The sequence below is a fragment of the Ixodes scapularis genome, unplaced genomic scaffold (assembly GCF_016920785.2).
Source record: "Ixodes scapularis isolate PalLabHiFi unplaced genomic scaffold, ASM1692078v2 PGA_scaffold0__279_contigs__length_252992795, whole genome shotgun sequence".
NCBI lineage: Eukaryota > Metazoa > Arthropoda > Arachnida > Ixodida > Ixodidae > Ixodes > Ixodes scapularis.
In genome coordinates, this window is record NW_024609835.1 from 139,977,963 (window position 1) to 139,998,280 (window position 20,318).

Here is a 20,318-nt window from a genome sequence, read left to right on the forward strand (position 1 = left end):
CGAGTACTTTTGGAGCACCTTCTGGAGCAGCCAAAAGTTAATTTTGAAGCAGCAAAGAATATTTTTAAAGCACAAACAAATTCTTGATTCTTACCAATTCTACTGCAGAAACTATGTAAAGATTCATGTGTTGGCCTGTCCAAATAAGATACAGCACATTCTTGCCTTCAGTGTAGCCACATCATTAGCATCAACTTTGAATCATTTAATTAAATTGCATAGTTGTTGTTGTTGTTGTATGGGGGCTTTATGGCACAACAGCTACGGAGGCCCTACTGCGCCAAACAAATTTTAAAAAACCAGCTGTTATTGTCAATGTGCTACAGAATATTAATAATTACCTTGGTAGGGCTAGATCTTATTAATAAAACCTGCACTAGTAATAAAAGACCACACACGGTCGGATGGGATGAGGGGATATTCTACCAGCAAAGGAGCAGGATGGAATGGGATTTGGAAGTGAAACAATTCAGAAAAGTGAGTGTGACGTTCCTTGTCCAAAGCTGAACAGAGTCACAAGATATGCATAACGGTAAGCGTATCTCCACAATGCTCACACACCGGTGGGTCCTCTCCACTAAGAAGATATTTGTGCGTTATGTAAGAATGACCGATCCGAAGACGACACAATAATACTTCATGGAATCAGTTCTTGTGAGAAGAGCTATCCCAGAGCCGAAGAACCGGCTTTGCAATATGAAGTTTATTGTTGCACACCGTGTTCCATTCAGACTGCCATAAACGAAGAAGGAATGACTTTGTTAGAGGTTTAATGTCTTGGTGTGGCAAACAGGCATAAGATGAGGGAAGATTACCTGAGGATGTAGCGAGTCTGTCTGCTTCTTCATTATTTTTTTATTCCCATATGACTGGGCACCCAACAAAATTTTATATCAAGGCCTCCATGTACAGCTTTATTAAGCTTTGTTTGAAGTTGCTGCACCAGTGTATTCTTAGAAACTCTCAAAGAGCATATTGCGGTAACAGCACTTCGAGAGTCTACAAATAGGAGAGCCTGTTTTATTTTAGCCCGGAGAATATAATCTATGGCCTTAGATATTGCATAAACTTCAGCTGTAAAAATGCTGGAGAGAGCATTTAGGCGCTTCACTTTAATAATACAATCAGAATGCACGGCGCTGACAACAAATGACGACGTCTTGGCGCCATCGGTGTAAAAATGAGTGTAATTCTCATACTTCTTCTCAAGCTCAGAAAATTACTGTTGGAGGGGCAAGCCCGCGTGTGTTGCCGCCGTGCGGGAAGTCAACCTCCACCTGCTCATGGTGCACCCTGCCAGCTTCATTGCTGCAACGGAGGCTCTGGCGAAAACCCCCCCACCTGGGGTGGGGAACCCTAGCACTGGGGTTCCTTATGTGGACGGGGGGGGACAAAAAGGGCCTGGAAACCCTAGCTTTCCCCGCTGGAGGACGGAGCCCCTGAGGCGGGGAGCGCGGCGTGTGACGCGTGGCGTGGGGCGTGTGGACGCGTCAGCTCGCATTACGTAAGCGACCCAAATGTGTGGACGCATGACGTGCGACGACCTGAACTGTAAAGGGATGGAAGTGTGACGTGAAGTGTGTTGACATGACATGTGTCGACGCATGACATGTGACGACCTGAACTGAAAAGGGATGGAAGTGTGACGTGAAGCGTGTTGACATGTGGGGAGTAGGCAATGGAGTGGCTGACGAGGATCGCGACGTAAGACGCGGGACATGTGACGCTGCGTGGTGATCCGAGACAAGGCATCCATACAAGGGGAAGGCTGTCATAAAGGTGGTGCCTCTCGTATCTTCCCAAGTAGGGAGGTGCCCCCGCAGGATTGCGGGTGTGGTCTCCAGGGGAGCCGAGGGATATAAAAGTGATCACTGCGACGGGGCTGTGCGGTTCATGGTTGCCATTCAGTGACCGTCGGACTCGCTGTGAGACGCACTCGTGTCTTAGTAGCAGAGCTGCACAGCGAGTCGAGCACGTGAGTACTTTTAGTACCGGTTGGTTTTCCCGGGCCGTTCCACTGGCTGTTACAATGGTTGGTTTCATTTATCCCCACTTAACTCCAATTGACTTTTTCTGAAAATTCCCATTTGATCACACGATAAAATTCATTTTTATTTGAATTGGCTTTAAATCGGCTGTGCCCTCGAGGCGGTACCGATTGAGGCATTTTTATTTTTCAATCTTTTTAGCAAAGCCTCGCCTTATCAAATGTTGGATGATAAGGGCAGGGACGCTATGTATATTACACCTTATGAGAGCCCAGTCACAAGCAAATGACACTTGTCCCAGGTGGCAATACAGTCTGCATTCTGCAAAAGATTAACTTCGTCCAAACAAAGATAAAGTGAGGAACAAAACTGCTCCATTCGGAAACTCAAGGGCCTTACGATGCTTGGCTTATTCTCAAAGAGGCGGCAAAATCTAGATTTTTGTTGGGAATGGTAGGTCGGATGATTACGGTTAGCAAGTATCTTGTAGTAATAAGTTAAGCTGAAATGTTGGCGTCTTTTCTCCAGTGACATCTCAGTTGTTTCAGCATACAGGCTGAGGACGGAAGACGTCCGAAAAGTACTTGTTGTGAGTCGCAGTCCAAGGTGATGGACTGGATCCAACAACTTGAGTGCAGACGGTTGTGCAGAACCGTAAACTGGAGCCCCATAGTCGAGACGGGATCGAACAAGAGTATAGTATAAGACGTAAAAGGCATTTTCTGTCAGATCCCCAAGTTTTATGGACTAAGACTTTCAAAATATTCACAGTTTTGAGACATTTTTCTTTGAGTGACTTGAGGTGAGAAATAAAATTGAGCTTTTTGTCAAAGGTAACACCTAAGAACTTGTGCTCTTTCCTGACAGGGATGCAGGTTCTTTGCAGTTTCAAGGATGAATCTAGTGATAGACCACGGCGTAAAGAAAATGGGACACAGACTCTTTTCTCGGGAAAAAACTTAAAACCATTTTCGTCCGCCCACTTAGCAAGCTTACCATAAAATCCAGAGAGATAGTCCACCTAAAATTGAGAGAAAATTGGGTGAAAATAAGGAGTGGGCCAACTTTCAATGTACAATCAAGAAAAGTGGAAAAAAAAAAAAATTTTAGATCATGTCTTTGTCAAGCTTGTTATCTCGGCAAGGGACAATGAAGCAAAGATTTCTGAACTTCCCAGTCAGCAATGTTCGCTTATATCCCGCCATAGCTAAATGGACATTTACGCCAAGGTCATCATTGATCCCAACACTACAATTACTAGGAGTGGGCTAGCTCTCAGTGTTTAAAAGAAAATAGCAAATCAAGCCAAGAATTGGGGTGGGTTACCTTTTGGTGGTGGGGCATCTCTCAGGATTTTACGGTATTTACGGCAAGATGTAGCTGGCGCTCGCAGCTCGAGAGACTGCACGACGATGCTGAGATTTGGATATCGTCAATATAAAGCGAGTACATAATGGACGGTGGCAAAACCTGAGCGAGAGAATTCATTTTGATAACAAAAAGTGTAACACTCAGGATACCTCCCTGGGGAACCCCGTTTTCCTGAACGAATGGATCCGACAAAACAGTTCCTAATCTAACCTGAAACGTCCTGTCTGTCAAAAAATCTTATGCACTGCAGCATATGGTCGCGAATTCCATAGCCATAAAGGTCTTGGAGGATGGCATATCTCCATGCTGTATCGTAGGCCTTTTCTAAGTCAAAAAAGACTGATACACAATCCTGCCTATTCGCGAATGCTTCACGTATGGCCGTTTCTAAGCGCACCAAATGATCCCAGGTCGATCGTCCTCGGCGGAACCCGCACTGATTGTTATCCAAAATGCTTTCCTTTTCTAAAACATACATCAGCCGCCTGTTTATCAGCCTTTTATGTTTTCCCAAGGCAGCTGGTTAAAGCAATCGGATGATAACTAGAGAGCAGAGATGGATCCTTACCCGGCTTCAGGAGAGGGATAATCTGCACCTGTTTCCAAGCTGCTGGAAAACTAGCCCTTTTCCACAATGAACTGAAGAAATTAAGAAGGGACTCGAGAGATTGTGGAGAGAGATTACGCAGCATTTCGTAATGCGGTCCATCGGGTCCAGGAGCAGAGAGCTTTTTTTATATCAAGGGCAATCTTTAGCTCGTACTGTGTGAAAGGCTGATTATAAGATGCAGTGTTTGATCCCGTTGCAACTATATCATGTTGCTCTGCACGTCGCTTAAACAACTTGAAGGAATCTCAGTGATTAGAAGTACTTCCCAAAGATGTTAGCGGTACCTTTCAGTGATACAGATGGAGGACTGAAAACGGGAGTCTTGAAACCCCTGTAGTCCCCTTTGATGCTCTTGAATCTACCCCAGACCTCCTTAGCAGTTACAAAGCTGCTCAGAGACAACACATATTTTATCCAGGTTTTCCGTTTCGATTGTTCATGGGTCCACCGGGCTTTAGCTTTTCGTTTTTTTACCAGGTTTCTTGAGGTGGGATACCGCCTGAACTGGCCCCATGCCTTATTTTGCTCCTTGCGCGTTAATGGCACACTCCTTATTCCACCAAGGTTTCCACTTACGAGGCAGATTACCGGTAGTTTGGGGAATTGACTGCTGAGCAGCGTTTATTATCTGCCCTGTCACATACAATGTGGCTTCATCCGCAGTCATGGAGGAAAACATGGATGTATCCAGCGTGGAGCTTAACTTAAAAAGAGAGCAATCGGCTTTGTCGAACTTCCACCGAGGCATTCGTTTTAACAGAGTGGGAAGACAAATGTCGCTCTCTAAAGTAATAGGAAAGTGGTCACTCCCAAAAGGGTTATTAAGAACCTGCCAAGAAAAACAAGGCAGTAATGAAGGTGATGCAATAGATAAATCAATAGATGTAAATGAATTGTGAGCTGAACTAAAGAATGTAGGCTCCCTCCTATTAAAAAGATATATTTTAGATGATAGTAAAAACCGCTCAACTACTCTGCCTCGAGAATCGAGACGAGTACTGCCCCACATAGGATGATGGGCATTAAAATCACCTAAAATTAAAAAGGGTTGAGGGAGTTGTCCCACGAGTCCCTGGAGATCAGAGAGATGCAGGGGAACATTCGGAGGCAAATAAATAGAAACTACCGTTGTAAGGCGGTCTAAAAGAAGACATACCGCTACGGCTTCCAGTGGGGTGCAGAGTGGGATCTCAAAACAGGCAACCTCACTCTGCACAATCACTGCCACGCCCCCGGAAGTGGAATTAAAACAACCTTAACGAAAAACTTGATGACAACTTAAAATCTGTGTATGACAAGCTTGGAGATGAGTTTCTTGTAAAGCGAGGGCAATAGGCCGGAGATTATCCATAAAATAATTAATATCATCAATATTAGATAAAAGACCGCGGCATGCCCCGGCCACAACCAGCCGAAGACGCAGCGGAGGTGCTGGGCAGAGTGTCTTTGAACCAGTGTTGCGGAATGGGCACCCCCATTCCATTCCAATTCCATTCCGGGGAATTGGAGTTTTCGATAATTCCATTCCTTTCAACTCCTAGGAATGGGGACACTGGGCCCATTCCCACTCCTGGAATGGCTGAGTCGCTCCATTCCATTCCTCCAATTCCTAAACGTTAGAAGTGTCACCTGACAGCTGCATTACGTTGCAGGGTTGGGCAGAAATATTGAGAAATGTATTTGGAAATACAAATACTGGGATAGATGAAAATAGTTGCTAAGATATTGATACTCAAGTCTCAAATATATCTATAAAAATGTATCGTGATACGTATCGGAAATACATTTTAAAAAGAGGCAAAAAGTCTTTGAAAATACAAATACAATACACTTAAGGGAGGGCAGAAATATAAATACTGATAATACAATACATTTTTCAAATTTCTTTGAGATGCCAACTGAGATGAGGGTTTAAGTTTGAAGTGGAAGTTTATTTTTTTTTTTTTGGACCCGAAATTACTTTTCCGCAGGCTTGGCACTTCGCCTTGAAGGTAGTGATTCCAGACGAAGAGTCGTAAATGGGCTTAAAAAACGTTCCATCAAGGATTGACCGCGGTCCCTTCCCTGGCATCCTGTCTGACTGACCAGTGATGCGAAAAGACTTCGACCTCTAAAATAAATTCCATCAAAACATCACCACTTCCCTGTCCAATTAGGGTGCCCCTGTCACCACTGATCACATGACGTCACGGTGGGATGAACTAGTATTCTTGAATCTGTAAGTGTTGCCTTGAACATGAAACTTTACCCACGCTGCTGTATGGAAGGGCAATACATACTTTCGTTGTAGCTGACCTCGTTGAAGACCATGCAGGCAGTTGCATTTGGAATTTTCGAGAAAAGTGGACCACCTGAAGCATCCTGAAGCACATGTATTATCTCCTGTTTCGGTTGAAAAATCGATACGGTGTCATCCCTGTTGTGACGGTCCTTCCTGCCGACTCTCCGCCTCCAACGCATGAATGGCAGTCTTCAAGTTTCGCCTAGCATCATTCAAACAGAGACCTCGTGAATTGCGACCTGAGATGGCTGGCACAGGTGCGAGCTCTTCGAGAAACAGTGTGCTCGAGACGAGTCAAAAGTGTACGAAGTCTGGGTTCGCACAGCGAGGCCACGTCTGGCCTTTTTCCTGTGTATCGGATCACCACAGCAGCAGGTCACGTTCACGTCAAGCGATGACGTACCAGCCGTGCAATATTACAGGCGCAGATGCATTCGGATAAGTGTTGAACTTCACTGATGAAAGGCGCCACCGCTGCCCCCCCCCCCCCCCCCCCCCGCCCCCCTCTGTTCTTTGCTTTGACGCTTGTTTTTTGTATTGCATTTTTTTCTTTTGCGCATAAGTCTGCTAGGGCCTTACGCGGGTTCGCAGTTTCCCTCTCATTTTATTTCTGAAGAACCGACTCCCTGACTGACTGGGTATAGTTGAACGTAAAAAATAAATAAATAAATAAAATATAAAGAACCTGGCCCATTCCATTCCCCATTCCATTCCGGGGTCGCAAAAATGCGGGATGATTCCGGAATCATTCCAACTCCGGAGTGGCAACTCCGCAACACTGCTTTGAACTCTGCCCCTCCGGCCCCTTGGGTATCGGGGGAGCAGCACGAGGGTTGTGCCGCTCTTTGGAAGAGGAGGCCCTCTCTAAGGAGGTTGGGCGAGAGTTTGTCCCTTTCTCACCAGAAGAGGACCGCAACATGCGGACAGGTACGGCAGTTGCCGGCCTGTCTAGAACCAGCGAAGCAGCCTGTGCACTCCCTCCAGGAGGAGGGGGCACTGCTGCCCTAGCTGGGGGTTTGGGGCCTTGAGGGCTGCCTCCAGAACCTCAGGCGAGACCTGGGTAGCCCTCGACTCCGAGCGCGGCGCAAGACCCCTGCGTGCCACGTCAGCGTATGATCCCTTCAACATAAAGGAATACCTTTTCTTTGCTTCGCTATAGCTGAGATTTTCTTTGGCTTTGATGGCAATGATTTCTTTTTCTTGCTTCCATATGGGACAGCCATGATAGTAAGTAGGGTGTGGTCCACCGCAAGTAGTGCAGTGGGCCACGTTCTTGCAATTGTCAGAGATGTGGTCTTGACCAGAGGTCGGCATTTTAGGTCGCCCTCACTCACCCTCACCCTCACAGCCACACTCACCTAAGCCCCTCACTCACCCTCACCCTCACAGCTACACTCACCTTCATCCCCTCACTCACCCTCACCCTCACAGTCACACTCACCTTCAGGCCTTCACTCACCCTCACTGAACCTCACGGCCCTCACGCACTCACCGCCCTCACTCACTCATGGCCCTCACGCCACTCACCGCCCTCACGCCACTCACCGCCCTCACAGCCCTCACGGCTCTCACGCACTCATAGCCCTCACGCCACTCACCGCCCTCACCGCCCACACGGCCCTCACTGCCCTCACCGCCCTCACCGCCGTCACGCCACTCACCGCCTTCACGCCACTCACCGCCCTCACGCCACTCACCGCCCTCACGTCACTCACCGCCCTCACGCCACTCACCGCCCTTACGCCCCTCACCGCCCTTGCGGCCCTCACATCCCTCACGCCCCTCACGCACTGATGGCCCTCCCGCCATTCAGGCCAGCTTCACATGGGGCAATTTCGCCCAGAAACTTTACGTCGCAACACCAGCAACACGGGCCGCCCGCGATCACACGCAGCAACCAATTGCTGCAATTTGCCATCGTCATCACAAAATTTGATTTTTCTTGCACTATTTAGACACAATTACGCATTATAAACGTGTTTTTATGCATTTAAATCTCGTTAAGAATACTAATGCACCCTTCTGAATCAGTTTATTTTCAAAAAAACGATCGATTTCAAACCAGAACCAAGTCTTTCGGTGTCATCATCACCGGCACGAGGTATCACGTGAAAATTTTGCGTCCCTGATTGGATGCAGCCGCTTCAAACGTATTCGAATTGCTCCGAGTTGCTTGCTTATTTCGAGCCGGACCCGATCTCAGCAATTCGTGTCGACCTAGGGAAAGCTAAAGAACAACCCACCATTAACACCGAAATTGCTGAGAAAGATGTTCGATCTGAAGGGGGCCTCACGCACTCACCGCCCTCACGCACTCATGGCCGTCACACACCTCATGCACTCACCGCCCTCACGGCCCTCACGCCTCTCATGCCACTCACTGCCCTCACGCACTCATGGCCCTCACACCACTCACCGCCCTCACGCCCCTCACGCACTCATGGCCCTCATACCCTTACCGCCCTCACCGCCCTCATGGCCCACACGGCCCACACGGCCCTCACCGCCCTCATGGCCCTCACCGCCCTCACGGCCCTTACTGCCTCAAGGCCCTCACTCACCCTCACACTCATGAATTTTCCTGATTCAGAAACTCACTCACCCTCACCTCACCTGTGAAGATGAGGGTGAGTGAGGGTGAGTGACGGCCCTCATGAGTGAGGTTTGCCGAGGTATGGTCTTGACTGCCACACTTTGCACAAGTCTCCTTCCCTTGACAGCTGCGTGTTCCGTGACCAAAATGCTGGCAATGGAAGCACCGCTGGGGGTTGGGGACATAAGAGCGGATGTGGCAGTTGAGGTCTTCAGACTTGATTGTTTGTGGTAGTGTATCCCGCTCAAACGTAAGGGTGACGTATTTTGAAGGGATTTCTTCACCATCTTTTCTGAACATAATCCGTTTCATGGCGACGACGCCGGCACCTTAGAGTCCCTCGAGGAGTTCTCCCTCACTCATGTGCAAAAAGTCGTCCTCAGAGAGGACTCCACGGATGGTGTTAAGCGTGCGATGAGGGCTTACCGACACTTCCACATCAAGTATGGTGTTCAGCTTGAGCAGCGCTTCACTTTGCTTTTTGTTATTTATTTCAACTAGGAGGTCTCCTGAGTGGAGTTTTTTAGCCTTGTAGGAAAACCCAACAAGGTGTTCAAGTACTTTGGCTACAACAACTGGTGATAGCTTTGACACGGGTTTCTGTTCATCGAGGGAACGAACAACGAAAAACTTTGTAAAGTTTTCTACCTCAGGTTCTTTTTCAATAGTTTTGTGTTCAGGACAGCGCCTCTTAACGGCTTGCCCCGAACGGGGTTTGGAAGAGAGGGGCGCCATAGGAGGGCAAAGAGTGTTCGGAATCTGCGGTGCACCACCGAGCCCAACAAGGGGTTAGGTAACGCACCATAACAAGAAGGGCTTGGCTGGAGACGTTAGTCTAACAGAGCTGCCGGGAAACTATACCCAAGTGTGGTTCAAGACAGAAACCCATCACCACCCATGGTTATCCCTTGCCCCCATAGGGGAGGGAAAAAGAAGTAAGAGAAATGAGAGAGAAGTAAAAGAAACAGGAAAGATAAAAGTGAAAGAAGGGAGGGTATAGTTTAAGGAGTGGCGACTAGACAATCATCCTGGCCAGGCCATACCAGGACTCCCGTCTATGAGAAGCGGGGGCCGAAGTGGTGTATTGCCTCACCTGGGGGGCGCCCCGAAGGGTCTAAACCTACCCCGGGCTCGGCTCAACCACCAGGATGCCCTTTTCCCAAGACACGGGAAAGCCACGCACAGCCAGACGTGGGCGGGCGAACCCGCATGGCTCAGGGTCTGTGGCGACGCCACTCACCAAACACCTGCTTTCACAGGTGCCCCCAGCGGGGAAATTGCAAAGCTGGATATCAATTACATTTTACATGCAGAAAATTTATAAGGGGGGCAAAGTCAGCATGTGGAGAATAAATGTGCCTTAAAAATTACAGCTGAACTTGCTAATGTTAATTTAAACCATATTGACTGCATCCACAAGCAGTTATGAACATTTCTTCGTTCCTGGTTTTAAATATATATATATATATATATATATATATATAAAAGAAAATCAAGGGCATTTTGTTTTAAGTTGATAATCGGGAAAAACTTGTTTTTCAATAAAATTAGTTTTGATTTTGGGTTTCTTGGGTTATATTTAAAAAGATAGAAGTACAATTAACAATAAAGACTACTAACCTTTCTCAATATATGGGATATATTTTTAACAATCAAGCCATAAAGTACACAAGATCATTGGAACATAGTATAAGAGCTCACTTGGGCTATTCGAGTTTTCATAATTCCTTTTACTTACATAATCTTCTGCATGCACAGCACCTCTGTATTCATCCTAGTCCTATCTGGTTTTTGCACATATTTTTGAATTGAGAGAAAGTTCTTTTAATATCACAGCTAATGCATACAATTTACAGTGCACAACAATATCACTTCCGTTCAACAGAAACAAAATATCTGCTGTTGCTTTAAAAAAAAAAGAAAGAAAAAAAGAGTTTTTTTTTTGCCCTGGTTGAACTGGAAATAAAAGACTGGCAAAAGATACTTCGCAATAAGCATAAAAGCGACATTTTGGGAATCAATCTATGTCGCTGCAGTTCACTGAAGCCAACAAAATCTAGGTTCGTTTCCGAGGTCTGGAGCTAGCACGTGTGCTCCTACCCACCCTATTGCTTCCTAGAAAATGTTTCAGAATGGAGTAATTTGGTAAATGGTGAAATTCAATTTCTAATTTTGGGGAAAAATCGGGTGTGACCCGATTTTTAAGAATCATGCTTGGTGTGTAAATATTGGGAAATATCGGGTTTTGCCCAAAAATAAAGGACCCTATGTATATGTTGTCAATCAATATCCATAAAAAAATTTTTTTGTTTAGCTGCACGATGCACGGTTATAGTACAATGTGCATCATTCCACCCTGGACGAGTATTTATGACTAGCACAGAATAGCTATGTCTACATCTCAGCAGTGCACCAATGCACGGTGACAAGAACACTCAACGGAGCTACTAGTTGAATCACCCTAACAGGCCTCCAAAAATGAGAAATGTTCTCCGAACTTCAGAAAGTCATGTTTGATGCGAAGATCTTATAACATCACAGTTTATTCTAAGCAACCCCCCCATAGTTCTGAAAATTCGCGCGAGCTTACCATAACAATCCTGCAGCGTAGAGACACCCAAACAATTAGTTTCTGCATTAGTAGAGCGAAATGAGCATTTGAAGCAATGTTGGCACATATTCCTCACATTTTGGTGAAATGTAGCAGAATGCAGCAGGGTAAGTGCCAAAACTTTTTTTTTAACGTTGTCACGATTGTGGAAGCAGGCCCTTGTTCAACACGTGCGCGATTCTAGCCAGACACAAGGATAAGACGATCAGGGAAATAATAGAAGCAGACTTGATAAAACAGTCTGGAGCACAATGTGTCAGCGTTGCCGCCATTGACCTGTTAGACAAAGAGATAGCGTTTTTGCCAGCGACGGTGAGGCCCGGGATTGGCTGAGGTGAAGCGGTGTGAGTATATATGTCTCCCCCCATTTTTTCAAAAATAAACAGTTGATGTAGCGCTCCGTGTTGTCTAGCCTCCCTTTTGTCCTTGTCTTAAGCGCCATCATGACGTCGAATTCCCAGTACCAACTGGCCCAACAATCTGCATTGAAAATTAAATAAATCAGATTTATTTTATTTAAATCAGAATAATTTTATTTAAATCACTGTAACTTGAAAATAGTGACTCTTTATTACTACATCTATTTTTAAACAAGGCAGATTGCAAGATTGATCAATCCCTCTGATCACTGATAACAATGTGGAAGAAAGAAATTCTGTAAATTTAAGTTTAATGTGCTTTTTGTTGACACCACCCCCCCCCCCCCCCCCCCCGCCCCCCCTCCATTCAGACCAGAACAAAAACAGCTTGATTTCTTTTGTAAGCTAAAAAGTTTTCTTTGCATTTTCTTTGGTATTCTGATTTGCTTGGAACAGGACGTGACATAACAGACAAAGTGGAATGTAGAAAGCTCAATGCTTCAATTTGCTCGGAAAAGCACTGCCCTTCAATCACGTTCAGCCTCTTTCTTGCTTGATCATTCCTTCATTTCAGTAAGAAACAAATTCGGATAGAAAGCGTTAAATAATAGACAGAGTAAATAAGAACTAGTTTTGAAAATATTTTTGCAGGAACAGTTTCGCAGTACCACCCAGCGACGATATTTGAATGCGGCTCATATATTGGACTCGAGATAATAGATAGCTCAAGAAACCATCATAGTGAAACTGGTCTGACATAAATCACGATTTAAATCAATATTTAAATTGAGATTTAAATCATCTTGATTTTCCTTCTTAACCCTGCTTTTTAGCCACCCCGGTCTGAATACCGCTGGGCCAGCTGATACTGCGGCACCCTGTACATTTTACATTAGAAAATGTAAAACTTTCACAAATTAATTTGATGTAAAGATATCATGTAGGAACACATTTTTTTGAAAAAGAAGTCATAAGCTACCTAAATTGTCAGGTGCATGAAAGGCCAGAGAACTTGAGAAGCAGGACAAGCACACTCAAGTCAGTGACCTCGTCTAAAAAAGATACAATTTTTCCTCTTGCACGATGGGGGACATGCACAGATGCGATTGAGTGATGGTGTGTTGCATGCGTATCATATTGTGTTTCTATAGCTCTTGTCTTATTTTTTTGTCTGTTTCAAGTAACAGTGAACTCTCAGTTGCAAGTCAGTGCATGTTCTGTGTTGCTTGTTTCTTCCCCTCCGTTCGTGTTTTTCTTTTGCGCTGCTTAAACTGTATAGATATCACATAAAAACATTACATATACCTACTAGTCCAGTCTAGACCTTATTACATGAAGAGGGGATCCCAACCAAATTAGATTAGAGCGACTCATATTTTGACAAGCAGAGGATGCAAACTATTTCTAAAGTAATCTAACTGCGTTACTGCTAACTACTTGCCAAAAACATTGTCGAAACTAATATTACGGTTACCTACATTATCTGAAATTAACAAAAACTACTATTTTTACGATAACTTCGAAGTAGTTGAGCGGTTTAAACTGCTTCGAAATTACATTATTTGGTTACAGTATCTGGTGGCATTATTTGGTTACAGTATCTGGTGGCGTTCGTGGGCATTGAAGGAGACAGGGCGCTTCGTGAAGTTTGACCGATGCTCCGAAATTTCGCTAAACATTGTTTGGTAAGTGCTGGGCCTGGAATTTGAATGCTACAGCAGAATAACACCACTGCTAAAAATTTTGCCAGATGCAAATTAGAAAGAAAATATTCCTATGATTTGTACACAGAGCGGCCAAACAGCCATGAAGAGTCCAACTTCTAACCTTTTGCGATTTACAACACCTGAAGCAACTATGCTGTTCAAGTTTTACTTTTGCTACAACAGATGACCTGTAGCAGAAGTAAACTACCCTAAAATCCCATAAGGATGCCAACCTATTTTGAAGAAATAAATGGTAAAAAAATGTCCGATGAGCGATCTTTGGGAATGAGACAGCACCAGTTTATATATAAAAAAAAAAAAAAACGATCGATAAGCACCAGGTACTCGCTGACTCGGGAATTGATACCGCAGATCGCGAACACACAGATTAGCGTTGCACGGTGCGATAAACCTAGCAAGTTTGCAAGTTTGCGGTTTGAGTTTGGGAACTTGCAAACTTCCGTTTGCAAGCTCCTGAACTGAAACCGCAGATCACAAATGCAGCATATTCACTTTCCACGGCGCAATAAACTACCTAAAAACTCCCGTGTAACGGGAAATGATACCGCAGATCGTGGATTCAGCAGATTCGCTTTCACTGTGCGATAAGTACGCAGGAACTCTCTATGAACTTGCATGTCACGGGAACCGGTGTTGCGGATAGTGGACGCTATAGATTTGCCTTTTATGGCGTGATAAGCAAGCAGGAGCCCGCCACGAACTCGCATGTCATGGTAACCAATATCGCGAGCTTGGTTGATGCGATTCTGGTCGGACACCGCCTAGTGACCGACAAGAATCAGGGGGTGGGCGATGATTTGGGATTTTTATGCTATAGATATTTGGCCAGAAAAACGGGATGAACGATACAATCTCTGGAAAAAGGTGCCCTTAAAATATAACAATAAATGCATGTCATAAAAAAAAAAAATATATATATATATATATATATATATTAACAAATTAAGTATGTCTTATAAATTTCCTGCAGAATCTTTCTAACCTCTGTGTAGCATGTTTGACAGCATAATCCTGGAATTCCAAGGCAATGGAGTAAACAATGTCAAAGCAAATGGACAATGAGGATTCTTCATCAATTTCCTTTACGAGTAACACCCCAACAATTCAGCCTGCAGATTTATTCAATTTTTAGCTATCAAACTCAACTCCTTTCATTGGTCTCAATTTTCATTAAAGGCTGATGTACAACTTTGATTTAATGCATGGAACAGAGTTCTATTAACTTCCTGAAGGAAGCAAAATACAAGGGCTCTCCACTAAGTCACTGCAACATCACTTTTGTGCCCATTGTGGAATACCTTGCTCCCCAATGTTTGTACTAAAGAGACTACAAAATGAAATAAATATTCACAAACCCTGTGGAAAAAATAAAAAAGAAATGTGCAGGTCAGTCTTTAACTGACAAAAAAGCGGAAATATTGAACACTTAAAAATCTAGATACTTCCGAACTTTGGCAAAAAAATTCAGCAGCTGCTGATGACTAAAAGCCATAAATGCAAAACTAAAACAATAAAAAAAAAAGTTGATAGTACCAGGTGGCAAGAACAGTTTTGAAAGCCACCTATTGGTGGATGCAGAAAACATTGGTAGCAGCTGATGTCCGAAGCATATAATTGAAAAAGTAAGCCGTGGAGAATTTAGCTGGAGCGGCCACTATGCAGTGATTATGCAAATTTGAGCTAGCCATAGAATGCACAAAGCATCTACCAGGAACCATGCAAACGGAACAGAATCTTCTTGGCCACTAAACAAACCACAAAAATAGGCACACTGTATCTTAGCTCTACCAGGAACCAAGCCAATAGAACAGATTCTTCTTGGCCATCAAACAAACCACAAGGATAGGCACACTGTCTCTTAGCTAGAATATTTATTGTAGAGTCCGAATAAACAATTTAGAAGTGGAAATCTTCTCGGTGGACAAGCAGTCACTATTGTGACCACCAAATGTAAGTTTGAATCGCATGACCAGGAATACTGAAGTTCAAGCTTCCAAGCTGTGAATCAACCACAGTGAAAGACCGTTCGATAGAACGCCTGTTCATCACCACCAAGACCGTCGCATTGTCCGGTCTGACAAAAGCCAGAGTTTCCAGTCGCCGCTGGGAGCCGCAGTCCACCCGCTTCGAGCCACGGGACACAAATTTGGTGAAGTGGGCAAGGGCATAATACATGGGCTGCTTGTAGAACTCTCCGGCCGTGGCGTTCACAATGATCGGGGAATCAACAAAATTGCGTGCCCAGTTGGGACCCCCTCTTGTGTTCAGCGCCAGGTTCCAATCGATCCAGCCCGTCGTCCAGTGGCGCATGTCGTGAATAATGTCGTATGCATAGCTGGCAGCCCGGCTCCAACTCCCAAGAATGACCCTGTTCCTCAAGAGCGACGTAGCACCTTCGCATGCTTCCGTTGCCAGGAGAAACTTGTCAGGGTGTGAAGCGTGGGTCTCGTCCAAGGCTTGAGGTCCCTTCATGTGATTCCAGTACCAGTGGAAGGCAATGCCCGCCACATACTTGGAGGCTTCGGGGTCCTGCAGCACAACATTGGCAAAGTTTGGCAGAAAGATCCTCTGGTCGTCCAGGATCATCAGCTTGAGTTTGTTGGGTCCATAGTCCGCCCTCTCGAGAGCAGGGCCGAGATCAAATTTTACGAAGTCTCGCTGGGAGCTGGCACTGAAGCCCATTGTCTGGAAAGAGTAGAATGGAATGAAACCAGACGATGGCTCATTCTGAGCTGTGATGCCCCAGAAGGTGACGTTGCGGTCGCGGTAGGCATTGAGGAACTTGACCAAGTATTGTGCCCAGGTCTTGTAGTAGATGCCATTCGGCTGGCCCCGTAAAGTTCCTCGACCACTCATGGCACTGTTCGTCTTCATCCAAGCTGGGGCACTCCAGGGGCTGGCGATGAGCCACAGCTGGTCGGTCGTCTTTAGCTTTTGCGCTTCCTGAATCAGTGGGATCTTGAGCCTCATGTCCTCGGGGGCAAGGCTGAATTTGAGAAGTTTGAAGTCATTTGCAACGTCGGCGTAGGAATACACACGAGTGGAGAAGTCGGAGCTTGCAATGGGCACTCTTCCCATGTTGTAATCGAGACCTTCCTCGGAAAAATACGACTCGAGAAGCTTACCTCGTAGAGGTTCGCGCAGGCTGAGGATGTTGATACCAGCGGAATCCGTAAAAGAACCACCAAATCCGAATATGTGTTGGAACTTGTTTTCTTGCTTAATCTTGATAACGCTGTGACTCCTCGATGTCGTTGAGGAGAGCGCAGTACGGTTGCTATCGTGCGGCACAAACTCAATGGTCGTTGACAGAAACCTCGATCCATCCTTGCTGCTTTCATAGACAGCTGCGACGCCGGCGGCAAGCTTCGGTATCCGCCCCAGCATGTCGCACTGCACGCTGTCGCAGACGCAAACCGTGCTGCCTTTTCCGAAGTTCCTGTGGATGCAGACGCTTTCGATGCGCTGGCCTAACACACACAGCAAGAGCGCCGCGACAACTCGGGCCATCGTCGAACGATAACTGGAGATATTCAATGACGCGTTCGATCTCCAAAAGCGGCCACCGCTGCGACGACCTTCCGACCCGATTTTCCAGAATCTCAATCGAGAGCATATCTTCCGGGGACATTGGCGGTGCGCGTTCGGGTTCATCGCGTCCTCATGCTTTAATTCAGCACGGTCCGTATGTGCCCAGCAGCCGAGATCCTGTTCGCTCGGCCAAATGCGGTATGCGACCGCGTGAAGCGAAACTGAATTTCCGATTGATCGGACGCATCTCCAAATCGTGTTTCAGCGCGCCAGAAACGTATATCGCGCAATCTATGCAGTATGCACAAGAACGCGAAGCGCCCAGCGGCTTGGCCGGCCGCTTTGCCTCTCGAAGTCGATTTACTATTAGGATTGATCAGCACAGTGCATTTCCGCGTCTACGGTTGACACCTTATACGATGGTCCGTTTCACAAGCTAGACGCAGGTAGACTACGTAAATGCCAGCTAACGGAACGACCTATAAAAGGTCGCCGAAACTATACCAAAACAAGCGCCCCATCTCCACAGCTTGACGAAAACGGCGACTAAAAAAAAGGATCGCTGCTGGTGCAAGGTGACTTACCCTGAAAACATACGTCGCCGAAAGTCCGCTGAACGTTTTCCACGGCAGTGACATTCTTGCAGAAAATGTATTTTTGAGCGTGCGCCGAGTACCAGAAGTTGCACGTCACCGTGCTACGACTGCTTTGAAAAGTGGCGTCATCTGGGACCCCTTTATCGCGCGCCCTTGGGTGCTTGTTAGTTTCACTTGAACGCCGAGTTGGCCGAATCCTCCTCTTCGGCGCGTCGTAATCTCTGGACTCGCACTGGGTAGCGATTACGGCGATCAGTCGACATCGCCGACAGGCCGACAGACGAGACTGATAGAACGAGAATGAGCCATGTGGATTTACTCTGGATTCGTTCTGGATTCAACTCCAATAAACAGTTTTGATTTGGTTTTGGTTGGTTTGGTTTGATTTGGGTTACGCCTTGTTTAGGGCAAGGATCGCGGTGATTTGGACGCTGTTGAGAATACCCACTGATCTCTATGGATATGCTTCAAATCTTATCCTGTCTTCTATCGCGAGTAAACGATCCGCGACTGCCGGGATAACCTGGATACTACTCGGATTGGCTTCGTCTTGCGCTACGGCAAAAGGAAGCATAGCAGCGATGGCGGAAAATAGCAGACGATCTCTTTCGATCACGGAGAAAGCACTCGAACCAGCAACAAGTGGAGAGAAAGTAAGGATTTGAATTTAAATTTTGAAAGGGCGATAATGTTAACCGCGTCGAAGTTTTTCTTTGACAGTGACGACGCGGTGTTTTCTGAGGTGGCTCCACCAGCTCCTTTTACTCACCTTGCTTTTGGGCTTTATATATTGAAAATCCAAATTGCTTACTCCTCTCAGTTAGACATCAAAAATGTGTTTGTATAAGTCAACTCGATCGCTGTAAGTCTAGTCTAGGTGCCCTAAATGCATATGTTACACGCATCGTAATTTGCACCGATTACGGTTTGCAGAAATTGCTTCCACACGGTCAGGGACGTTTTGAAGAGTGGAAAGAGACGTCCTGTTACTTTGTCAGGGACACGTGACTGAATACTCTCCATGGCGGCATTCGACATAAGCAGAGTCAGGAGCGCGATGGCAAGCTCGGATAATAGCGGAAACATGGCTGCCCCTGCGCTTCAAACTTGGTCTTGTTCGAACTACTCATTGTTCTAAATCTGTTTTCGTTCGTCATGGCTTATTTTGCTTTAATAAACTTCCACGTTTCGCGGAAAAGCCTCCTTTGTTATATGCGCGGTACAGCACGCGTTGCCGGACAACATCAAGTTCTGCTGGATGTCTCGAGTTGCCTTTAATGTCCTTTTCTCCCGGAAGAGGTGCCTTCTGTAGGAGGATGGTGGGAAACTTGAGAAAATAAGAGACGCCAGTAGGGAAGGAGAAAGACCTTGCGAGCATACGATAATCTAATATGAATACAAAAGCGATGTCTTCGGAGCTGAATCTAGCTGTCACTGTAGCTCACTGAAGCTAATACAGTGATGTGATTGGCCTGAGCCATTTTGGAGCACCTTTCGGAGCAGCCAAAACAGTGTTTTGGAGCAGCAAATGTGGCCTTTGGAGCAGCCAAAGCAGTGTTTTGGAGCAGCAAAAGTGACTTTTGGAGCAACCAAAACAGTGTTTTGGAGCAGCAAACGTGGCTTTTGGAGCAGATATTCTTAGAAAAATAAAAATATTTGTTTTAAGTGCTGTAAAAACAAAGGTCACTTTGTGTTGTGTTCTGATGTGACGTGTTGGGGCGGAACTCGCTGCTTGTGTTTTTACTTTTTACTGCTGAGACATCCCACAGGTGTACAGTGCTGTAGGCACTGCCCAGCAATTCCGAAAAAAAAAAAATTGGGTTGTGTGTGTGTTTATACAGCCTAGAACTTGGTCTGCCTCACAGGGGCGACGAGTCTCCCAGCTGTAGATGAGCAATTTAGCCAGTGCGGTACAGCCGCTAGCCTGGGGTCTTTAACGTGCACCACGCAGTAGTGATACACGACCGCACGCCGGTACGATGCTCATCCAGATCGAAACGGGCAGGGGTGGGGCTCGAACCCAGGATCCCTGGGTTCTGCAGCGCGAGCTAGCAATTCCGATAAACCGCTTGCCACCGTTTTACTAGTTCCCGGCGAGCCAGATGTTTGTCAAAAGTAAGCAAACATAAAACATGGATTGCGTCCCGGCTGGCGCCTCTGTCTGCAATCATGTTCACATGCACGTGAGGGCAACTTCGGCAGGCTTGCAGTTGCGCGTGCTTCGTCGCGCGAGGCCAACTTATTCCCAAAATTGTATGTAAAATGTATCTGTTCAGCATACGAGAAAAAACAGTCCAGCGGCGCGTGTTTGCCAGGCCGGCAGAACAAGGTACAAGCTAAACACACACACAAAAAAAAAAAAAGAACCTGAGCGCATCGATGCAAGACATCACGAGCCAGGATCACAAAGTTATTGGAGCGCTTTGCGCAACGACTGAACTCGAGACTAAGAAGCGTGCTGTGCGGGTTCAGCGTGCAGACATTGCCTTCTTTGCTTTAGCTCACTTCCCTTCACAAACTTTCTTTTGCGGCAGAGTTTTCACCATACCGGGATACCTCTCAAAAGAAAGCCCGCCGAGAGAAACCTAGGTAATAAATACTTCGACACAACAGTCTTCGAGTTAAAAAAGGATTTTTTTAGTAACGTATGA

The 20,318-nt window shown here is 46.0% G+C and overlaps 2 protein-coding genes across 2 annotated transcripts in view; both read right to left on the reverse strand.

Moving 5' to 3' along the window:
• Window positions 1-17,984, reverse strand: part of LOC8051983 (serine hydroxymethyltransferase, mitochondrial) — a 50,253-nt gene extending 32,269 nt beyond the window's left edge. Inside the window, exon 1 of the mRNA XM_029985513.4 lies at window positions 17,656-17,984. Coding sequence (XP_029841373.3) covers window positions 17,656-17,709 — 54 coding nt within the window. The 5' untranslated portion in view covers window positions 17,710-17,984. The remainder of the gene's footprint in view (window positions 1-17,655) is intronic.
• LOC8051161 (lysosomal acid glucosylceramidase) lies at window positions 15,384-17,592 on the reverse strand. Its single transcript, XM_040220525.3, has one exon. The coding sequence runs from the start codon at window positions 17,192-17,194 to the stop codon at window positions 15,473-15,475; it is 1,722 nt and encodes a 573-aa protein (XP_040076459.2). The 5' UTR covers window positions 17,195-17,592; the 3' UTR covers window positions 15,384-15,472.
• Window positions 17,985-20,318: the final 2,334 nt, after the last annotated feature.